A 23,532-nucleotide genomic window follows, 5' to 3' on the forward strand; every position below is an offset into this window, starting at 1 on the left:
AAGGCTAAAAACTTAGGGGTCATCTTTGACTTCTCTCTCTCTGTCTCTCTGCATATTACAGACCAGGCCAAAAAGTTCGACTTTCAGCTCCACCGACTCAGGGGCATTCTTCCTTTCCTCACTTTGCCCCAGAAGCTTAATGTCTCCAGAGCTCTGGTTCTCTCTAGGCTGGACTACTGCAACAGCCTCTTCCTCAATCTGCCTCTGTCTTCCCGCCGCCCTCTTCAACTAATCCAGAATATGGCTGCAAGACTTATACTTTTCCTCAAGCCCAGGGACTGCATCTCATTGTGAATATGGCAATGGATGTGGCTTGTGATAGAATAAAGGTCATGGGTTAGCAGGGGGAGGAATATGGGGTAGAAAAGAAGGGGGACTGCAGGGGTCTTCCCCAGCAATCATAAAGTAAATGTCTAGCGAAGTGATCAAAGACAAAGTAAATGTCTGGCGTAGTAAATGTGAGAAAGTAAGTGCTGGTGAAATTAATGCTGACAAAGTAAAGACATCCATCCATACAGGGATATTGAGGCCAAACATATATTTAGATAAGATCAAATACAGGTTAGCCCCTTGTATCGCAGTACCCAGACCGTGTCTGAACCCCAGTTATGTGTTGCAAGTGGCATTCTCCTCTGCCCATTCTAGTAATTTATTATGTATCACTCTCCCAAACACCTTGGAAGTTGTAGATAATAGAGCTATGCGTCTATAGACTTCCTGGGTTGCATAACAACAATTCCTATATATTGGAACTTTTTCACTATTCTTCCAATATTCTGGAAGAAAATGCCTTATCTGGAATATTTTCCTCCAGAAAATACTGGATATATTTCCTTACCTTCCAATATTAATTCCCTGTATGGCCGAGGATTCAAACGGGGTGCATGTCTAACTCTCTCCATCTTCTCTATCCCTACATTAGCGTTATTGATCTTATCAGTTTCCAGTAGCAAACTTAGGGGATGGTGGTCACTTCACTTTTGACACAGATGACGACCTCAAAGTGCCTAATTCTATCCCATTTATCCATTGGCAAAAAGATATATCAGCCTCATTACGAGTTTGGCTGTGTGGCTAAAAGCAGCCACATTACGACACTACCGTACTACAGCATTGGAGGTAAGGCAGAAGAAAAACCTTTGCCTTACCACCCAAAAACAGCTCAATCAGAGGTACGTAGCAGAATACTCCTCGTGAAAGATTATGTTGTATGTGTCCCAAGTCTATTGAAACCAGTAGACACATACTGTAGCATATGAATTTCTTGACCTTATAAGGAAAGTGCTTTGTTGATTTTATTATTGGGTGATGATTTTATATGTAAAGTGTTTTGTCATTTGTTTATGATCTTGTGTATTTTGATTTGTATGCAAAAGGCTTAATTATATTTGCCATAAGCATTAATACAATTTCTTTTTTTTAAAAGAAGTATTACAGCTGGCGGAATTACCACCAGTGGATGTACCACCAAACTCCCCATTGGCCATATGAACTCCAGTTAATGGGGACGAACACAACCTACCACCACTTGTAATCCGGCGGCAATTCCGCCGGACAAAGTGGTGGTAACAGTAATACCGTTTGGTGGTATCTCTGGAGATTTACTGCCGACATACTACCAAACTCGTAATGAGGCTCAGTCTATTAGGCTATAATGCAACGCTGCCACCAATACCATGACACATTGAACCTCCCCAGTACAGCACTGATCCAACCCACAAGCAAGTAATCATTTTAGACCTCCTGGTCACTAGCTTGCCAACCCTCCATTACAGCAAACCTTTATATCTGGTTTGATCACTTTACCACTCCATTCCCCTTTGACTGTGTTGCCCAAACCAATGGGACATCACCTAAGACTATTAATCAGACATTACTGCCTCCCTCAAGGACTCCCTTGTGCACCCCCTCCGAAAAAACCTTCTGCAGTCCAGTCTTGCCCAGCCAACTACCGCCCCATATCTATCACCCCCTTCCATGGGAAACTCTTGGAGAAGTTGGTCTTCCCTAAACTGACCCAGCCAGCACACTGAACTTGTTGGTTGCCTCCATAACCAGAAATATGGATTCTGAGCACCCAGAGGCACGGAAACTGCTCTTCTGAACACCTGTGAGGAACTGCTTGTATCTCTTTTCTGCCTTGAAGGTTTCTTGAAAGTAACGGCTTCCTGGCAACAAGGTCGAAAGTGTTGTCCCTCTCACAAACTTCTCGTGCCTGGCCATCTTTCTCCCTTTGTTCAACTGCCAACCTGAAAATGCTGTACCTTCGTGTGTTTTGACTCGCCCAGAGTGTGCTCTTGCGCTCCGCCTTTGATCTGTGTGGTGAAGTGTAATAGAAGTCAGGTGTGAGTGATTGTCGATAATTGCCTGATCTAGCCTGATCATAGAATTGGGACATGTCATGTACACGGCTTGCATGGGAGTCGGTTTTCTCCAAGAGCAGGCTGTCCGTGAGAAAGTGTTTCTGCAGGAAAAGGGGGCTGGGGATTGAGTTTCTGAATATCCCATTCGATAAGATGGGATAAAGGTGTTACACCATCCAATGTCCCACTCCCTGAGGACCCCTCACTCAAGTGATCCTCCCGCACTGTTCCACCCACAGGATCTGGATCCAAAGACGATGGCTGTACCCTGGCCACCTGAGAAAGAGATCCGCGGGGACTAGCGGGTAAGACACCTTCATTTGTCCCACAGAGCCCAGCGATTTCCATGAGTGAATCATGGTACAAGGAGTGAGTAAACATACCTGTTCATACACCCCTACCTTCACATGGATCATTTGGTGTAAAGTCCTTGCGCTACCATGATCAGTGGAGTTCTGGTCAAGGATCCTCCATTGGGATTTACCTAAAGTGGTTGGATTGGCAGGGGGTATCCCAAAAACTTTACTTTAATTGTTCAGCTACTTTGAGACACTTAAAACGGCCTGCTGGATATGCCAGCAGGTGTTCAGACTCCTTTAACGACTCATAGCCTTCTGAAAAGAGTTGTATTGAGACTTGTGACTCTCAGGGCAGTAGACCCCTTCTTTTCACCTTAGAAAATGACTTTTAAAGTGTAGTGCCTTATTTTTACAAAGGGTGTGTATGGGGGGGGGGTTACATTCCTTTCTCGTACATATTAGTGCTCTAATGTGGTTCTTACTTACCTGGTTCTTTATTCACCGGATCTCCTTCTCTGCAGTTGCTAAGATTGTGTTAACTGTAAAAAAGTGAAGCGTTATTGATCTCTAGGTGGAGCACCGTAAACGTGATGGTGAATATAACAGTGGGTGGTTTTACTGTGAGACTGGTTTATTTTTATTTAAGAGTTGTTCAAGGCCTAAATAAATAATTGTATTTTTATACATTCTGCCCAACTTGAATTATTAAGAGTGCTCAGTGTGCTTAACTGAACCCTTCACCACTCCGAAGTCTAAACCTTGCTGCTCAGCCACACTACCCAGATAGAGTTGGTTATACATTAGTGTCTTCCACTGTTCACCAGAATGGGGTGGTTTCTCAGAATCTGTCCACATGGCTGATTCTGAAAATATATCTTAACAATAAGGATATAGGGTGAAGGTGGGTCCGGTCCATTTGGGACAATAAAACAAAAGATGAATGGGGAACAATGGATAAGAGAAGTTCATGTGAGAAAATATGAGCTATTTGTCTGATATTAATGCAATCTTTGTGCAAGAGATGTAAAATAAGGACACATGTAAAAATGATGCCCTATATATTTCCATTTTCACAGTAAATGCACAGAAATTACTTTTGTTAAAATAGTAGAAGTCTTAAATGAAACCAAGACTGACATTATTTTATATTGACGAAACCAATGCTGAAGAAGAAATGATTCATTTAACTATTGCCAAATCAATGTGTACAGTTCTCGATGCAAGACCAATTGGGCATTGGAGTGTGAACCAGAGTATGAGTGGACAATTCAACTGAGTGAACCTTCTCCCGCTTAGGAAGCAGGAGGTTTGTAGAGGCCTACCCTAGTTCACCCTTCATGGTGTTTCGCTATCTAAGCGATCACAGAGAGTATCTCAGATGATAATCGATTATAAAAAGACTGGGTCTTGGACATTTCTTTCGGGGTACTGTGCACATATCTAATGTGGTTTTAGATCTGAAATGAGGGAGTCATTATATTTATTATTTGATACACATTACATGAATGTCTAATGAGGTGCTTTGAATGGGCAATAAAGAGAACATATTCTAATTAACATATACATGTTCAAAGAACCTTCTTAGAATCCTTTTCTGTTATTCCCTTGTTTCCATACAGTAGCCTTTTCCCAGCTTCCACTACTTAGACACTATCCACCATTAGGTGCCTCAAACTGAATCATCTATCATCGATATCGGTGATCCCTTATCCAAATGCCTCCGCCTTTATACATTTGTTACAGTGATGGGCCTTTCTCATACATGTATAGCTACCCTTAATGCCAGCACAGGGATGTATCTTCAGTTATAGTAGTAATTACCTGTATTTTCTATTTTATTTCACTTTTAAAGTGCACAATTAATTGGCGCAGAAGACGATTTGACAAATGTAACACCTCAACAGCATAGAAAGAAAAAAGACAAAAGAGAACCATAAAAGATGAAATGCTAAGATAGTCCAGTAATACTGTACATATGAAAGTCAAGCAAATTGAATGATTGCAGGACAAATCACATTAAAAGTTAAAGATTAAAAAGGAGGGTAATAGTTCTTCAGAGCTGCAGTTTTGTTTCCTAAATGTGGAACATTCATCAGACTCAATTCCCTGCTATGCAATTCTTGCAAGCAGAGACCATTGAAATGGTGATGACCTATGTAGGCAGGCAGTGACATGGAATCCACCCTCATTTGCTCCTAGCCACCAATCTACAGAACCAGGTTTCCAAAATGTTGCACTACATAGCACAACAAAACAACCCATTTAGTAAGTGAACAGCTCCAAGGACTCCTTTAACAGGCCAAAGTAAGACATCTTTATGCATGTGACTATCAAATTCTGAGAAAGATCGAGCGTGTTTGCTCCCAGCCATGCTGGGTAGGCGCAGACACTCCTACTCTCAAACCCATACAATCCCATGTTTACCCCACCTCCACTCTTCCACTTGAATTGGTTGAACTATATTTAGTTAGATTGGGAAAGAAAGTATACATTGGTAATGTGAACGAGCCCTTCTCTTACAGCATAAATGGCTGTGCTATAAGCTCCAAGTATAACTCCACCAAGTTATCAGAACTCATAGCCTTACATGTCAGCAGGTCATTTATTCCTCCTACGGAACCCTTACTAATATTAATATTTACCATTTTCATGGGGTACATAAAAATTGAATGTGGTCTTGGCGCTGATTATAGATCATATTATCAAACTCAATGTCTTCACTAGAGAGAGGTATTCTATCACATGGTTTTTATTCACAATAGCAACAGTTTATGCTGATAGACCAGGCTCACTTACCTTTTCTGTCACCCATGGCTTTTCGGAAGTGGGCACGCACCTTTTCTGTCCTCACAGAGTCAAGATCACTGTCGATAACCACACCATCAAAGTTAATCACTGGAACACCTTTAGAGGCAAGAGTGGAAAAGTGAGTGACAAACTGTTTTTATATCAAGTAAATATCTATATTTTACAAAATTTTACCTATAGTCCGTACAGTGTGACTGGATTTGTTTTCCTGTTTGTGTCTGATCAGGCTTTGAATTCACTAGAGAATACTCAGAAGTCCTTTCGCTCAACTATACAGAGCTCTGCAGGACTTAGCGAGGGGGTGGGGGGCCTAGAATATATGAAGAGATAAGGCACTTGAGTCTAGAAAGGGGGAGGGAGTTCCAACATGAGTTGCATTTAAAGGGTCAGGATAGTTAGCCACCTCCAGAGCCAACTTGAGTACTGGTCATGTGGATCTAGGCCCATGGACTTTATGATACATAACCAATCATTAGCTACTGATTGATCATTTGCAATACCATCCAGTATCTTTATATCATGCTGCTGAATACCATGCAATTTGCGTGCTGTGCCCCCTGGAATGCGAGAGGACTCTTTGGGCCGCACCTGCTGGAGGGTGGCAACGGGGGGAGCCGCGCACCCGCCTCGGAGCCGACCTTCGCGCCCTGCTGGGGGGCCGTCTCGTGGAGGACCTGACCCGAATATCACAAGCCAAATCCAGTACTAAGGAACTGTTCACTATCATCAAAGTACTGGAAACACCTGTCCTAGTCCCAGACACACGTGTGAAAGATAAACAATGGTGCACCAGTGTCCAAAATGCCTAATAAAGTAGCAGGCCTTCAAATCAAAATCTCCAACAAGAAAGATTCCCTAACTAACTCTACCAACTTCACTAATACTCCCACACACCCAACTCCACGCCCCACGCCTCAGAACCCGATACCTAACCCACTCTCCCGCTTCAGCTTTTCCAAAGTCTCTACGTTAGAAGTGGAAAAAATCATCCTTAGCCTTAAACCATCAAACTGTCAGGGCGACCCTTGCCCCTCACAAATCATCAAAGACGCAGCTAGAGACCTCTCACCATTCATCACCAAACTTATTAACGCCTCCTTCTCATCAAGTACCATCCCCAATAACCTTAAAGAATCTTGGGTCCTCCCTCTACTCAAAAAACCCTCCCTAGACCCGACGATACCCACTAATTACAGACCCATTACCACTGTCCCCTTTTTGCTCAAAATATTAGATAAGACAGCCTATCAACAAATACAAAAATATCTTGAGCAAAACCACCTCCTGGGAAACCGGCAATCAGGCTTCAGACCCCAATATGGGACAGAGACAGCTCTCATTGACCTTAAGGCCCAAATCGACACTCTGAGAGATAATGGGAAAACGGCTTTATTGCTTCTTCTAGACCTCTCTGCAGCATTCGATCTAGTGGATCACAAAATTCTCTGTAACCACCTAGACTCGGCTGCACACTTCTCCCAAGAAGCCATCGGTTGGATTGAGTCATTTCTGAGCAACAGATCCATGCGTGTCTTTTCCACCTCAGCCTCTGTTGACCCCATCCGCATCACATGTGGGGTCCACCAGGGTTCATGTGTCTCCCCTACACTTTACAACGTGTTCACGAAGCCCCTGTTTAATGATGTTGACGGTCTGGGTATCACCTACACTAATTACACTGATGATACCCAGATCCTCATCCTGTTGACGGGAGATTACAACAAGGATTTGGCCTTGGTGAACAGGGTGTACCTCATCGTCCAGGCATGGATGGCCTCCCATAGTCTATGCCTGAATGATGACAAGACTGAACTCATCATCCTCGAATCCACCCCTAATCTAAACAAACTGGACCACAACTACTCGAGCTTCACTATAGATGGCAACCCCATCAAGGTAGCAAAAGTAGTGAAAACCCTAAGAATCTACCTAGACTCTGCACTTTCCTTCCATAAACAGGTTAGCTCCATGGCCTCTTCCACAGCCTACACATGTAAGCTTATAAGAGCAGACAAACCTTTCCTATCCACTCAGAATTGCATTACCCTTGCCAGAGCCCTTGTTTTATCAGAACTTGACTATTGTAACGCCCTTTATGTTGGAGCCAACAGATTACTAACAAAATCCAGACCTTGCAAAATAATGCTCTCAGAGCAGCGCTTAGCATCCCCAAGAGAGCACATATCTCCAACATCAGGAGATCTCAGGAGGCTTACCACCACCGACAAAATCTGGCTCAAAGTAGCCTCATTAACACACAAATGCCTCAATAATGCAGCACCCCCCTACTTAGCTGACAGAATAAAAAGATACTCCCCTAACAGGCCCACCAGAACTCCAAATACTAATTTGCTTACAGTTCCCAGGTTCAACCGATCCAAAATGGGCGGTAACAGCTTCCAGGTGAAAGCAGCCCAACACTGGAACTCCCTACCACTCACCCTAAGGACACCCCAAACCTACCCCTTCTTTAGACGTAACTACATTCAGTGGCTAAAGAATAACGACCAATAACTGACTTGCCTTTGCATTCAAGGCTTCTATGTAAATATGTATCCATCGCAACTGTATTAACCTATGCATACACTGTAAATTACTGTACAGCAATGCAACCATGCTAAGAATAACCTTACTGCTCCTGCGCCCTCATACCTTCGGGTCTGGCACGCAATATAAATGAATAAACTAAACTAAACTAAACTCTCCACCAGACAGCTATACCACAAACCTAAGAAATAGTTTCCAACAGTATCAGGATGCTATAGTGCCTGACAAGTACTTTGGTGCGTTTGGAAAGACAAGGTGAGGGAAGAGGAGGCGTTGTGGAGATATTTGCATCTGGTCTCAAGGTTGCTGACAAAACTTGTCTAAGCATAGATAATTTAAGCATAAATCTCAAATGCTGTGTAACAATGAGGTTCTCTACTTTACCATTTGGACGGGTTGGTGGAAGTTTACATGAACCTTGCAAATGTGATCACCCACCTTCTGCTAAAATACTAAAATTAATTGCATTTGGGGATTCCAACATGTAAGCTGATGACTCGGTTGATGCGCTAATAGGTCTTTTGGATCCTATGCAGTTTGTGGCATATGTTTACTTTGTACATGAACCAGCTTATCAGAGGTATACACCTGATCTGCTCTTAAACAACTATGAGACATCATATTTTTAACTCCATTATGGCCAGGTGAAAAACAATACAGGTAAATCTTGGGGGCCACTAAATTATGTGGTGGATCCTGAACATCTCAGGGCCAATCCATGGTTTAATGCAGCCTTCAGGGTCTATTATTAGTATCATTATGTATCAGGCTAATGTACTTTAGAGCGCACACTAGACAAGAGTATACAGAGTGCTTTAAAGTAAATAAAAACAGATTTCTCATTCCTTCAAAAGAGTTCACTCTGTAACCCTTAACCCAACCATGTAAGTTTTTCACACATTCACACACCCAGGTAGCCCAAGGGGTACCTTAGTCTTTTTGAGGGTCCTAAACCTCTTAAGGTACTGGGAAGGAGTTTTCCCAAATCTAGCTATCAAAGCTAGCTTCACATTGTCATACTCCAATCTTTCAAGTTCCCCCACCTCCATTCCAGCATAGGTTGCAACCTGGGGGAGCCTAGATAAAAGCCCAGGAATCAACTGATTCCTTGTGAAACCCTGAATCCCATAGTTATATTCGAAAGCACCCAACCAATCCAAAATATCAAGTTTCACCTCATACATACTGACTGCTTCTTTAGGCATGCAAGGTCTCTTAGGGCTGGAAGACCTAGAAGACTCTGGGATAGAAACATTTTCAAGAGAACATTTCTTCATTTCAAGATCATGTTGTAATTCCATTTCCCTTAGTTTGAGATCCTGATGTTTGTTTTCAGCTTGGACTTGTAACTTTTAAAATTCTAACTCAAGTCTCATATTTTCAAGAGAGACACATTCTGGACTCAGTACTAGACCTGGCAGGGTCCCTGTGGCAAAAGGCTGAGCCATAAGGGCCTATTGAGGTAAAGAGGGGCTCTCTTCCTGAGACTCCTCTAACTCTTCTGACTCTTCAACAACATTAGAGTTAGAATCTGAACTATTATCATCTTCATCATTTTCCACATTTCCTAGGATAGTAGGTGTGACAGGCCCACTACCCAGACTTCCACTACTTAACAATCTTCAATTCGTTCATTTTTCTTTCCTTTAACAGGGGGATTCCTGACTTTACACATTTCTTTCAGTTGCTCTACTGTCAAAATGATCAGGGCTTCCTGTCTGAAGTTATCCATATCTGGCATGTTACAATTGCTTTTCTAGTGGAGCTTAGCCTCGTAAAGATTTTAAGTTGAACAAAAGTAAAGCAAACTCTCAATGTAACAACTCTACAATATATCCTCACTGCCTGCCACCAGTGTTAGGCAACGTTTGAATGCAGCACCCTCTGGGAACACTACAAACGACTATGACTACAGGTATAGGCAACCCAACCTTTGGTATAAGCTTGAACTACACCGTTTTGGTAGCATGTTGAGCAGCCAGGCTTATCTCAAGAGGGGAAATGTGAGCTTTAGTGGAGTTAAACAAAGATTCACTGTTACAGGTATTCAAATACACCACTTTCCCCGGGAGGGACATTCCCCCCCATGAGATCCTTCTGCCATGCATCCCCCCCAGGGGGATTGCTGGGTAGCGCCCGCACCGCCCTGGCCTCATTGGGAAAGGCGTCCCTCCATGGAGAAGTGACGCTATCTGTAAGATCCTCACAATTATTACAACAAAAATTACTTTGTGATAATTTACTTCATTGTCATTACTTTTGGAATGAAAAATAGCATTTTATTACAGGGGTCTCCCCAAAGCCGTTCCTCATTTGCTATGAACCCAACCCCTCTGCACCCTCTTATAGCCCCTAACACTTAATTACATCTACCCAATTACTTCCCCACAATGTAATTCAAAGTAATGACAACTAAGTAATTTAGTTGGTTAAAACAACATGATACCCCTTTTTGGGATTCTAATGTGAATAGCTAGCTTTGGTATTATTGGTGATAAAGGTTGAGTTTTTCACAGCAGCAAATACAAAGTTGAGGAAAAACCTGTGCAATGTAGAAAGGACACATACAAATGAAAGAGGTAAAAAGGGAATGAGGAGAGAGTGGAATTAAAATAATGAGCTGGTTCACATTGATACAAAACGTGGAGTTTACGAAAATCTTTACCTGCCAAATGTTTACATGGAGTTGTGTCCGTCTGCTCGTCCTTTAATGTTGATTCCATATTGAAGTGTGTTAGGAATTGCTCTTTGGATCTTGTCTCTGAATTCAAGCCTATAAAAAAAATATATATATGTGCAAGAATGTTGATCAACAGAATAGAGGGAGCCAAATAGTAAATCAGAAAAGTCCATTTGGATTGGATTACTATGTAAAAAGAGGTACCAAGGGCATTACCAACATTACCATACATAAATATTTACAAATACCTGTGGAGTAAAATAAAAGACGATGGGCCCACATTACTTGTTTGGCGGTATTAAAGTTACTACCACATGGACCGGCTTTAATGTCCCAGCTCAGCCATTACTTTAAAAGGATATCATTTGCTTTGTAGTGCCTCATGCACGCATGCCTCCCTTTGCACACTAGCTGCTATCCCTCCTACCCATGCGTCAACCGACAGACCATTAATTCCTCTTTTTCCTACCTCAGAGGCTGGTTGGGTTAACTCTCACCTCGTTGCTCCTTCCTGTTTGAGGGGACTTTCACTCTTTGTGGGATGGTAATACCAACACCTTTACAAAATATACATCTTCTCACCCATCTATAATCTGCCTCCCTTTGGTGTGTGCCATACACTATACACTACCAGCTTCAAATGATGCATCCTACGTGGAAAGCAATTCTTGGTCACAGAGACTCATCATACCTGTGTCCAGTGCTGGGACAATCAACACCCAGTAAGTACCCAGTAAGTACTTGCACCCTGTGTGAGGAGAGACAACATAGGTGTTTCAGAACTCACCTTCTTTCAATTTAGCAGCTGTAACCAGTTTCAAAGGAATGAAGGACTTTGCAATACATACCAAGGACACCGGCTTTCCCAAAAGGGAACCAGGCCCAAAAGGATATGTGCTCCAGCATCACGTGTTGGTACCAGTGAGAAGATCGCACCCCCATTTTTAGTATTTTCTCTGGCCTGTTCATGAGAGAGTTCCTAGGGCAACTTCACCTTTGAGTACCTCTAGGTGGTAAAGTGCCAACAGAGCCAGGTGGGAAAAGGGAATACCCATTGGTGGAATGTAACTGGTGTCACTGGTGCCTCAGTGTCAGATGACCTCATTGCTCCTGATGAGGTAGTGTTGGTACCAGAAAGAAGCGCTATTGCCGAAGATAAGCAACAAACTGGCTTGCTTGGATGTGGGGTTGATCAGGCTTTGACCAAATCCTCTGCTCAGAAGAAAGGATCCATACTGAAGTAATCTTCTCATGGGACTGTTGAGCTTGCACTGCTTCTAGCTAATGTTCAAGTTCTGAGGCAGGTAGTTTTCAATATATTCAACAAGTCGTCAATTCCTGTAGAAGTGCCATTGATTACTGATTTGTCAACACCTTCAATGGGATCAGAGGATGAACCTCTTGCTACTAAGTCATCCGACATGGGAAAAAATAGAACTAATACTGTATAGGACACTATGTTGTCCCATCCCTTTTTTGAAGTTTTAGTACAGAGCATACTAGAGAAGATTACTCCTCTAGCAGACTGTTTAGAGACAGACTGCCTGATGCAGTGGTACACGTGGTTCCTTCTTTAAAGCGTCTTCTTATAAACAGATTCAATAAACTATTTGTGTACGAGTTACAAAGTGCCATTAGACCCAGCTCCACAGAAAGAAAGTCATTTTTAATTTATATGGCATTAAGCCCAAAGGTTGATCTTCAAAAGGAAAGGAACTTTAAAAGATTAGTGAAGACGGGCACAAGTGATCACAGTTCAAGGGTGTTTATTGAACTTCAATGGGTTCGTTGAACGCCTATCTAACCCAAATCTAAGGATGGGAGAAAGCTACGACCATCAAATAATAATAAAGCATTCCTAGTCAAGTCTCTGTCAAAATAAAAGGGCCTATACTAATAAACCTATTGGCAATCCTTACTTCTAAATACACAAGGGTGTGGGACAATAATATATGCAATAAAGAAAAGTATTCAAGAAATAATATGTCAAGACCATTGGGTAGTTGGCTTCCCTTCCCCATGTTTTCAGCACAGGGCAAGGCGGCACATTCAAGCTTTGCACATACTCTGGTTTTCCCGGCCACTAGGATACAGTTCAAAGCACAGACATCAGGGCCTTCTGCCAAAGCCTCTTTTCCACTGACATTCTCTTACTGAAGAGGGTCTGCCGCAACAAACAAATCTCAAAGTTCCACTGCTGTTAAGATCTTCACATGTACAAGTTCTCGTTCCTAATGTTCATCAGGGTCTCCCTCCTTGGGACGCAGACTGCCTTTTTATCACATTGTTCACACTTGGTCTCCCTCGTTCTGGTCCACACCAGGGACCTCCCTCGTTCTGGCTCGGATCCTCTTTTTATCATAAAATCAAAGACTTTCGAATGTGTGATGGGTTTTGCTTAAACCGTCGCAGGACCACTTTGCTTCACTTCATGCACTGTTCTTACAATCTTCTACTTCCATTTCCCTTGGCGGGATACCTTACAGAGACCTTCGATTGAGCACAATTGTGGTGCCAGACCACTCATGAACGGCATTGCGTCTTTCATCACACACGTTTAAGTTCCAGCGCTCGTTATACAATGTTGCTGCTTGCACTATTAACTTCAACACACAACCGGTCTTGCAACGGTTTCCCCAACTCACCGGCTATGTTCATCTCTTATATTATTTTGTTCTTGGAGCCAAGCACGATACCCCGGCGGCTGATGCTGCTGCTGCTCCTCCTCTTCCTCCTCCTCCACGCCTTGGTTAGTTATGCGATAAGGCCTTAAATATCTTTGACACACAATGCAGGATTCTTCAGTCTAGTTTCCTGGCCTTTGCTTTCTGCCTCAAAGGTTTCGTGAAAGTAACGGTTTCTTGCCGAAAAGGTCAAGGGTATTTCCCCCCTTGTGAACCATTCTTGGTGTCCTGTCTTCCTCCCCTCGTTTAGATGCCAACTCAAAACGGCTGTTCCTTCGTGTGCTTTGCCTCGCTCAGAGTGTGCTCTCGTGGTCCGCCTTTTATCCGTGTGGTGAAGTTTAATGGAAGTTAGGTGCGAGTATTTACCAGTAATGGCCTGACCTTTCCTCACCATTGTAGTCCGACATGCAAGGTATACTGCTCGGGTGTGAGTCTGTTTTCTCCAAGAGCGGGCTGTCTGAACTGATGTTTTTGTTGAAGGGAAAGGGTGGGGGGATAAAGTTCCCACATATCCTACCTGGTTGGATGGGGTAAAGGCGTTGAAGGGGGAGGGATACCGCGTCTCGGCATCCGGTGTCCCACTCCCCAAAGACTCCTCACCCAGGTGATCCTCCTGCACTGGGCCACTCCCAGAAAACTGGATACAAAAGCGATGTCCATGTCCTGGCCACCTGGATGACAGATCCCCCTGGGACTAGCGGGTGAGACACCTTTTGGTTTCTCACACCATGTAGAGGTATGCCTAATGGGTCTATCTCGGTTTGAGTTGATTGAGCCTGCTACCTGCTTCAAAGGAAATACAGACTCTCTATCCTGTTCAGGAAGAGAGCACACATTCAAGCCTGCATCTCTGTGGCCTCTAACAACACGGCCGAACTCTTTAAAATCTGCAAGGAACGGGCCAATCCTGTTGCAGTCTCTACCGCTCCTGTTCCCTCCCAGGCCCTCTGTACAGCTCTGGACTCTCACTTCTCCTCTAAAACTCAGGAAATCCTGTCCTCGATCTCCTCTTCCTCTCCCTCTTCCTCTTCCTCTCTCAGCCCCCCTTTCACCATCTCTCCCTCTCTTCCTCCTTCCTCCTCTTTCTCTCTTTCTCTCTGACAACACCCGACGAGGTATCTAGACAAGTATGATCTATGAAAGTGTCATCAAAACAGATGCTCCCCTGCTCCTCCAGAACCATCAAGGACCATATTAACACCCTTGCTCCAGTCTTGGCCGATTTCTGTAATCACTCTTTTGCCACTGGAACTTTTCCCTCTCCCCTTAAGCACTCCCTTGTGCACCCACTGCCGATCCTACCTGCCAGACAATCTCCATCAGCCCTTTCCTGGGCAAACTCTTGGAAAAGCTGACCATCTCCCAGTTTACTCTCCATACTGAATCTGTTGGTTGTCTCCATGACCATCAGTCTGGCTTCAGAGCTGCCAGAGGCACGGAAACTGCTCTCCTGAACACCCGTGAAGATCTGGTCTCTAACCTTGATTGCAGCATTCCTTCGGTCCTCATCCTTCTTGATCTCTCCTCTGCTTTTGACACGGTTAATCACCACATCCTGATCTATCGAATCCATGAGAACCTGGTGTAAGGAACTCATGGTGGCAACATTAAAGTCAGATAAATGATCACAGTTCAAGGGTGTTTAATGAACTTTATAATGGGTAAGATAAACACCTAATCTAAACCTAAATCTAAGACGGGAGCTAGCTACGACCATCAAATAATAATAAGGCAGTCTTAGTGGCGTCTTGTCAAATAAAAAGGCCCTATACCAAAAAAAAAAAAAACTATTGCCAATCCTTCATACTAAATTACAAAAAGTGTGTGGGATAATGTTCACCAGAAAAGAAAGAAGTGTTCACAAAAATGAAAGTCAGGATGGTAAGGCTGGTTCTCCCTTCCCCACGTTTAAAGCACGGGACAAGGCAGGACTCTCAAGCACAGCACACTCCTTGGCCTCGTCAGGACGAGGTTCACAGTTCAGTTCAGCGATATAAAAGGCCAAGTCTCCTTCTTGCAAAAGTCTCTTGCCTTAGAAGGCTGGTTGATTCAAAGAAACAAAACAGATAAACAAAAAGTTACTTTGGTACTCTCGTACCTTGGGTGATTGCTCCTCGCCTCTTGGATCTCACTCTACCGGGCTCAGATCCTTCTTGCAACTTGGGCCTCCTTCCGTTGGGTTCACTAGCTATTGCTTGTATTAGTCAAATGTCCTTTTAAACAATTCCCTACTGCGGACAACCCTTGACCAGGTTTACTCTTGTCGACACAATGTTCACGGGTGTATGACTCTTGATGCAAAATAAACAAACAAAAGTTCTCTCAGTGGTCTTGCACCTTGGACAACTGTACTTGGCCCCAGGATCTCCCTCCGCCGGGCTCGGATGCTTCTCGCAGTCTTGGGCCTCCCTCCATCGGGTTCACTACGGCCTCTCTTTAACACAGTTCATGCATGGCTCCTTTTCTTCAGAGAGCAAGGTTTTCCTTCCCCGAGCTTTCTCACAGCATCCCTCTGTCGGGTTCACACTTTCCTTATTACACAGTTCACAATCTTCTCAGAGAGCTGGGTTCCCTTCCCCTAGCATTCCTCTCATCACGGGCCAGAGACCTTCGAATGTATACAGGATTTGACATAACCCTTATAGGACCACTCTGACACCTTACGTCACCCTTCCCTAGGGCTTCTGGTTCTTGTAGTTTCAAAGAATAGGTCCCGGTCAGAGTCTTTAGAATGATCGCCCAAGTGGTGCCGGACCCCTCTGCACCTGGACCTCAATTGGGCTTTCTTTAAAGTTCGATTACATACACAAGTTCTTTGTCTTTTGGATTCCTTGCATTAAAAAATGTTGCCACCTGCAACCCTGGGCTCAACACAGTTCGGTTTACTACTGCTTCCTCTCACTCACCGGCTGCGCTGAACCCGTTACTTCTCTGGAGTCAAGGATAGTACCATGGTAGCCAGCTTGCCCCTCTGCCTGTGTTATCAAAGCGGGAGGCCCCGTGTACCATTGATGTCTGCTGCTTTGCATGCCAGCTGTAGCTCCCGGTCTTATAATTTCCCTTTTCGGAGGCTTTGCAGGTCTGAGGTAAAAAAGGCAAGGGAAACTCCCCCTTTGATGTCCTTCCAGGTCTCACAGCTTTCCTTCTCTGTTTGAACTGCCGGTTTGGTGTAGCGGTCTCCTCGTGCGTTCAGCCTTGCTCCAAGTTTGCATTTGTGTTTTGTCTTTTATCTCTATGTGGAAGAGATAGGGCTGTCAGGTGTGTGTAATTATTGGTAATTGCCTGACTCTGCCTGACCCTTGGGTTGAGACATGTCAGGTAAACGGGTATGGCATTAGTCTGTTTGTCACAGTATAAGAAAGTGGTTGTGTTGGAAAAGGAGGGTGGTAGAGTGTTTGAGTATCCTATACGGTAAGATGGAGAATAGATGTTATGCGGGATTATAAACCTCGTACTAGGGGGGTTGGTAAACTCGGAAGAGTGGAATTTGTAGGGGTTGTGGAATGAAAGGAAATTACCAGAGTTTTTATTGTGACCTGAACAGGTTGGATTGTGGAAATGGTATTGTGTTGTCCACGCAGACTGGGGGTTCTGGAAATAAGAAGGATTGGGATGGGGAGAAGAATAACTAGGAGTGTCCGGGTTGGGAACAGAAAAACATGGATTCTGTGAGATGTGGCCTCCGAGCACAACAGGGTTTGAGCTGCTAGGGGGGTTTACCAGATATGGAGTGGTCGCAGGGATTGGGCAAGAGAGATTTATTGTGAGGAAGGGAGGCAGATATGGTACAGCCTATAAAGCCTTCAGGGATCTCATCCTTCTCTCCTTCCACTGTATAATACTGCGTCCCCCTTTGGGTATTTCCCCCAGCAGAACCCCGGGCTGCCCTACCCAGGTGATCTTCCCTCGCTCGTCCGCCCCCAGGGTTGAGATCTGAGAGTGCCTGCCCTTGCCTGGCCAACTGAATAAGGAATTCTCGAGGTCGGCCCGGGAGAATACCCTCAGTTTTCTCACACTGGCCATCACGGGTCAGCCCCTAGACTGGCTGACCTTCTTCCTCTTGGACCACCCCTCCCTGGTCCAACTTGGTCCCTTTCACTCTGCCCCCCCCCTCTCTCTCTCTCTACCTGTGATGTTCCCCAGGGCTCTATCCTCTCACCCTGGGTTGCTTGGCCCCTTTGGCCCACCTGACCTCTACCTTCTCCTCTAACTTTGTGTTATGTGGATGGCACTCGGCTTTCCTTCAGGCTCCCTTCAGTCTCCACCCCTCTCTTCTACTCTCTCACTCATTCCTGGCTGTCTATCTGTGATTCAGGATTGGTGCACCTCCAATGAGCTTCGACTTCATGCCAGTAAGAGAGATCCTTCTCATTGGGACCCCTGCCCCGGCTTTCCCTCTCTCACTCTGGCTGCCAGCCTTGGTCCCTCTTCCTCTGCCTTCCTGGGAGGCAAAAAAACCTTGGTGTCATCTTTGACTCCACTCTGTCTTTCTCGTCTCACATCTCAGACCTCGCCAAGAAGACCCACTACCAGCTGAACCTCCTGAAAGGGACTCTTCCCTTTCGCACTTTACCCTAGAAGCTCACTGTCTCCAGAGTCCTGGTTCTCTCTAGGCTGGACTACTGCAACAGCCTCTTTCTCAGTCTACCTTCCTCTACTCTCTGCCCTCTGCAACTAATCCAGAACAGGACTGCGAGACGTATCCTTGGCCTCAAGCCCACGGACTGTGTATCTCCAGCACTGAAATCTCTCCACTGGCTCCCAGTGGCTGCAAGTATCAAGTTCAAGACCCTTTGCATTGTCCACAAGTCTTTCTGGGACCGGGGCCCGAACTACATCCAACGCGTTCTTCCAAAATACCTTCCTTCTCGAGCCCTTTGCTCAGCTACCTCCAACTCTCTAAGGGTTAGACACTTCTCCAGGCAGAGAGTGGGGAGAGGGGTAGACCTACTGCTCTGTAGGTGCCTCCCTCTGGAATGGCCTCCCTGCCCCTCTCAACCTTGAGCCGGACCACCTGAAGTTCCAGAATCAGCTCAAAACGTTCCTCTTCTCTGCCTTCACTCTCTCCCTCCCCTGCTGACCTACCCAACCTACCTGTCTGCTGTACCGACTGGTTGCTTGGCTACCCTCAGAGTGTCACTGGGTACCTTGCTCTTTCTTGATCAGTCACTCTTCTTGCACTGCATCCGGGCCTACCACGCACTTAGGGGCTGTAACTGTAACCCTACAGTCCCTTGTCCCTTGTTCTCCTTGCACTACTCAGAGCCGCGCTGCCCTGGCTGCACTTACTCAGAGCATTGCTGCCCTGTTTTCCCCTCCCCTCTTCTCTCCCTTGCACTAACGCCCATTTCTCCTTGCACTTCTCGTTCTCGCACTGGCACGATCTGAATGACACAAGGCCTAGTAAGATTGTTTGCTTTGTCCTCCCTCCGTCTTCCCTCCCTTGTCTTGTCGTGCCTGGAAACACTTATGTACAGGCGTGTTATAAATGACATATCATACCATATCATACTAGACTCTGAAAGAGCGTAAAAAGGTGTAATGCCTGGAAATTCTACAGCGGGGTACGCTGCGAGGGGCAATGAGGAATACGTGGGAGGAACATCCAGTTGAAAGAACTGTTACCAGGGGTAGGTAACTTGTCCTTCTAATGGATTGTGTCCTCCAGACGTACTCCTCATCCTATGATAAGACTCCCAAAGCAGTGTTAGGTTTTGGAGGCGGGAGTAAGAATTTTCAGTTTTAAGATTTGTCATGGATCGAGTATAGGGCTGCTTTCCCAAATCTTCCTTCCTGGCTAGAGGGTGAATCGAGACAGTAGTGCTTTGTAAAAGTGGGGATGTAGACCAAGTGACTGCTGCACAAATGTCTTTTATCAGCACCCCTCTTGGATGGAAGATGTTGCCATGCCCCTTGTGGAATGGGCTCTTAGGCTTTCTGGGGTATCTTTCCCAAACAATCTGTAGCATTCTGTAATAGCAAGAATGATCCATCTGGACAAAGTTTGTTTTGTAACTGGAAGACCCAGTTTGTGTCCAGTATACCAAATGAAAAGCTAGTCATGTTGACAGATTTTCGCCATTCATGAAACATAACAGCTCAAAGCCCTTCTGGGATCAAGCCTATGTAGCATTTCCTCTTCCTTGCCAGGATGAGGGGCAAATAGAAAGCAGAAAGCACAATTTTCTGGGCTAAATGTAAATCACACAATTTTTGGCAAAAAAGGGTTAACCCTGAGGACAACTTTATCTTTGTAAAAAATGGTAATTGGAGGCTTACTAGGTAGAGCCTGCAACTCACTCACCCTGCAGGCTGATGTTAACGCAACTAACAGAATGGTTTTAAATGTTAGCAGTCTTAATGGACAAGAGTGGAGTGGCTCAAAGGGAGCACAAAACAGACATTTTAATACCAGATTAAGATCCCAAATTGGGAATTAAAAAGGTATAGGAAGGACCACATTACTGAGCCCTTTAAGAAATTATATAATCAATGGTATTTTGTAATATGATACACATCTTCCGAGGTGCGCTTAAAGATTGAAAGTGCCAGCATGTATCCTATAATGGTCCCAATTTGGAGCCCCAGACTAGCCAAAAGTAACAAAAAAGACAACACCATCAGTGTATTGCATTGAAAAGGGTTCACATAATTTTCCCTAGACCAGCTGCAGAATTTGTTGCAATGGCAGCGGTACAAGGAATTTGTTGCTGGCCTTCTGGCTGAAAGCAAAATCTCCATTACGTTGTCCAAGAGGTCCCAATCATTATCTCTCAACCTCTCAGAAACCACACGTGAAGGCTGAGTGTCTTAACCTCGGGATGGAGAACCCAGCCCTCCTCTCACGAGAGAAGGTCCTCTCTTTGTGGAAGATGCATTGGAGTCCTCCTGGCTCAATCTGGAGCAATTAGGATAATGGATTTCCTGAACTTTCTCAGCCTCCTGATTACTTGAGGAATGACGGGGACTCAATACGAATGCGTCCTTTAAAGCGCCTCTTGGGGGAAATTCCCTGGAACAGAACAGTTTGCACTTACGGTTGACACTGGTAGCAAACAGGTCTACTTGTGGGGTTTCCCAAAGGGTGAAAATCTCTCAAAGGACTTTCTGAGCTCGTTCCCACTAGTGGGAGACTGTGCTCTGCCTGCTCAGAGCATCCGCAGCTGTGTTCTCCTCTCTGGCTAGGTGAACTGCCGATCGGGAGACGACTCCTTGAATTGCCCAGAATCAGAGCTGCATTGCCTTGCTGCACATTGGTAGTGACCCTACACCTCCTCCCTTGTTGAGGTATAACATGGCCACCATGATGTCTGTCATTATCAGGCCATTGTTTCCCCGTACAAAGGGCAGAAAGACCTTCAGCGCTAGTCTGATCACCCCCAGCTCTAAAAGGTTGATGTGTAGTTTGGACTCGGATGGAGACCAATGACCGCTGACTCTCAGATCGTTGGCGTGGGCTCCCCACCCCATGAGTGAGGCATCCGTAACTACAGTTATTTCCGCCATGGTTACCAAAAAGGTTCTCCCTTCAGAACATTGCCCCTGCAGGGCCACCACAGAAGATCATGTGTAGCACTGTTTGGAACATGAAGTAAGTCTACATCTGTTAGGAAAGATTTCATAATTGTATGTAATTTTCCCTCCATGTGTACACCCCCAAACATTTTGCTGCTGTTTAGACACCGTAGACTGACTTTGCCAGAGAAGCACAGCCTTCAGCTGCCCTCCTCTGGGCGTTCGCTCACTTTTTATGGGGAAACTGACATGCCCTTAAGACAGTCAGTACTGGGAGACTTTGTTTCCCTTAGTCCTTTTCCATGTTGCAACTTTCCTGCAACATGTAACAAGTACACAATGTACCTTCCAGTACAGTGTACTTGGGTCTGTAGTCATTTTCCAAAGGCCCTAGATACTCCTAATGGACTTTTTGTGTGATGTGCAGATGTGTCATGGACAGGGCTGGTGGCAGCTATCTTTTCGCATTACTTTTAACCCTTTCCTGCCATGTTAATCGCGTTAACCACGTTTGGCACGAATAGGTGGCCTGGCTCCAAAATGGCCATGCCACAAGGTTCTTTGTCCTGTCCTTTGGCCATCATGCCCCTTCACCTTCCCCAGGATGACTCGACCCGGGTCAGTCCTTATTTGGACATGCAGTTTCCCGTGAAATGCCAAGCTTTGGCGGGCTTCTGCATGCCAGGTGTGTTTGCCTCCAGGATGCGGGCTGGGGTGTCTGTCCCCAATACACATCTTGGTTGCCAGAGAGTCTGGAGTGCTGTGAAGGACTGGGACGACCGTGGCCTATGACTGGTCCACGTATGGAGTGTGTGTTTGTGAGCATATCTCCCATTGGGTCCTCTCCATTTTGGCGCGAAGGGAACTTTGGATAAGAGGAGGCTGAAAACACCCATACCATGTCGATCTCTGGAGTTCTCACTGAACGAAGGATAGGATGCAAGTATCCTGAAACTGCAAAGCTGAGTCGAGGAACCGCTGGTGACCCGCTGGAAGGTTTGGCACCCTGAGTCCGCTGTCGTCCCGTGGGACCACTCTGCACCTGGTCGTCCTAGAAGGTCTGCGAAGACGCTTTGAACCATTGGAAAAGTGGGAGCAACCATTCTCTTCACCTTCATCAAAACCTGCAAGTATGCTTTCTCGGAAGTGTCCCTGGGCCAACCAGTGGACTGACTAGCTTACCCAGTTGCTTTGCTCTGTCCCCTCTGCTGTTTCGAGGAGGCCCTCGAAACTTGGTATAATGCTAGCTCTGTGTCCACAGCACCCTCACCCTGAATTTCGTACACTTGGCATTCCCAGGTCTCAAGAGAGACGAGTGCGCCAGGACTCGAGCATACGCGGTTACCATGTTGCCCTGCTGCAGCAGCAACCTTTGCAAGTGCGCTGCATTTGTGACCCTCTTGCCCCTGAAGCCTGCTGCAGTGAAACCAGGTCGATTCATCCACCCGGAGCTGAGAAATCGCCACTGTCCCGTTTGGGAATCCTCACTGTATCTCAGGAACTGAAAGCCACAGAGACATCCTTTTTGCCGCGTTCAAACCTGCAAGCGAAGTGGACTGAACTGGCAAAGTTTGGGTCCGAGTGCGCCAATGACCTGTGAGTACTTCCAACACTAACCGGTGACCCCTAGCACCAGGGCCCCTTTTTACGCATGAGTGGCCCCTGAGGGTCCCACTCCTTTCCACAGCTAGTGCGAACTAGCAACTCCATCCCGCACTCTAGAACTGCCTCTTCCTTCCATTGGAGGTCCTCCCAGAATAGTGGGAACAGATTCTTCATCGCCTCGTCCACCCTCCTGAGCTGCTAGAGACCCCTGAAGAGACCCCGTTTTGTCCATTGGAACAACCACATGCCCTTGCATTGCATGTACTATTGAGCACAAGGCTCCTCTCTTCTTAGGGCTTGGACTGCCTCTTAGTTAGGTGTGTTGCTGATGTCGAAGGGGCCTAAAGACTACCTGCACTGCCTGTTTCCTTCCCATCTAGGTTGTCGACATATTTCGTGTATTTACCCCTTTAGACCCCAATGGTCTTGTATATACATTGTATTGATAAGTGTTGTGTTGATTTAGTTAGTATTGCTATGATTCTTTTGCTATGGTCTGAGTTACAAAGGCCTTGTAATAAATGTGTTTATATTTTTGATATGACACCTGTCTGGGAGTAATTTGTAAGTGTCCTTGCTCTGTGTGCTCATTGAGGTCTTTCAGTCACCCTCACCCCTCCTGAGACTTAGGCTTGACCGCCTGCCATAGCTACCTTGATTGGTCTGGCTTGTCCAGAGGTTACCCTGTTCCAAGAAACTGGGCTGGCCTTCTGAACCTCTGCCCACCAGGTCAGAGTTCAGAAATCCATCTTAACAACATCTTGCCTGAGAATTGAGACCTCTGTGTCCTGAGGGCCCATTGAATGGATCTCATTCTCAGGCGAGCCTCTGGCACCAGGAAAAGGCAGGATGCTGTGAGGCGAGCAACCTCAAAAAAGTCGAAAGCTGGAAGACGCTGGGTACTCTGGAATTTGGTGACCATCTGCAGAATGTTTTGAGGCCTCACCTCGTGTGGCGAGCCTTTTCCAATGGATGCTTCCAGTACTGCTCCAATGAATTGGAGTTTTTGAGATGGTATCATGTGAGACTTG

The 23,532-nt window shown here is 45.4% G+C and overlaps 1 protein-coding gene across 1 annotated transcript in view; it reads right to left on the bottom strand.

Annotated features, from left to right (window-relative positions):
• Positions 1-23,532, bottom strand: part of LOC138492142 (trichohyalin-like) — a 782,601-nt gene that overhangs the window by 586,115 nt on the left and 172,954 nt on the right. Inside the window, exons 5-6 of the mRNA XM_069619133.1 lie at positions 10,683-10,790; positions 5,459-5,566 (exon numbers count right to left, since the gene is read on the bottom strand). Of these exons, the coding sequence (XP_069475234.1) occupies positions 5,459-5,566; positions 10,683-10,790 (216 nt within the window). The remainder of the gene's footprint in view (positions 1-5,458; positions 5,567-10,682; positions 10,791-23,532) is intronic.

Source organism: Ambystoma mexicanum, chromosome 10 (genome assembly GCF_040938575.1).
Source record: "Ambystoma mexicanum isolate Mex_15411 chromosome 10, UKY_AmexF1_1, whole genome shotgun sequence".
In the NCBI taxonomy this organism is placed as follows: domain Eukaryota; kingdom Metazoa; phylum Chordata; class Amphibia; order Caudata; family Ambystomatidae; genus Ambystoma; species Ambystoma mexicanum.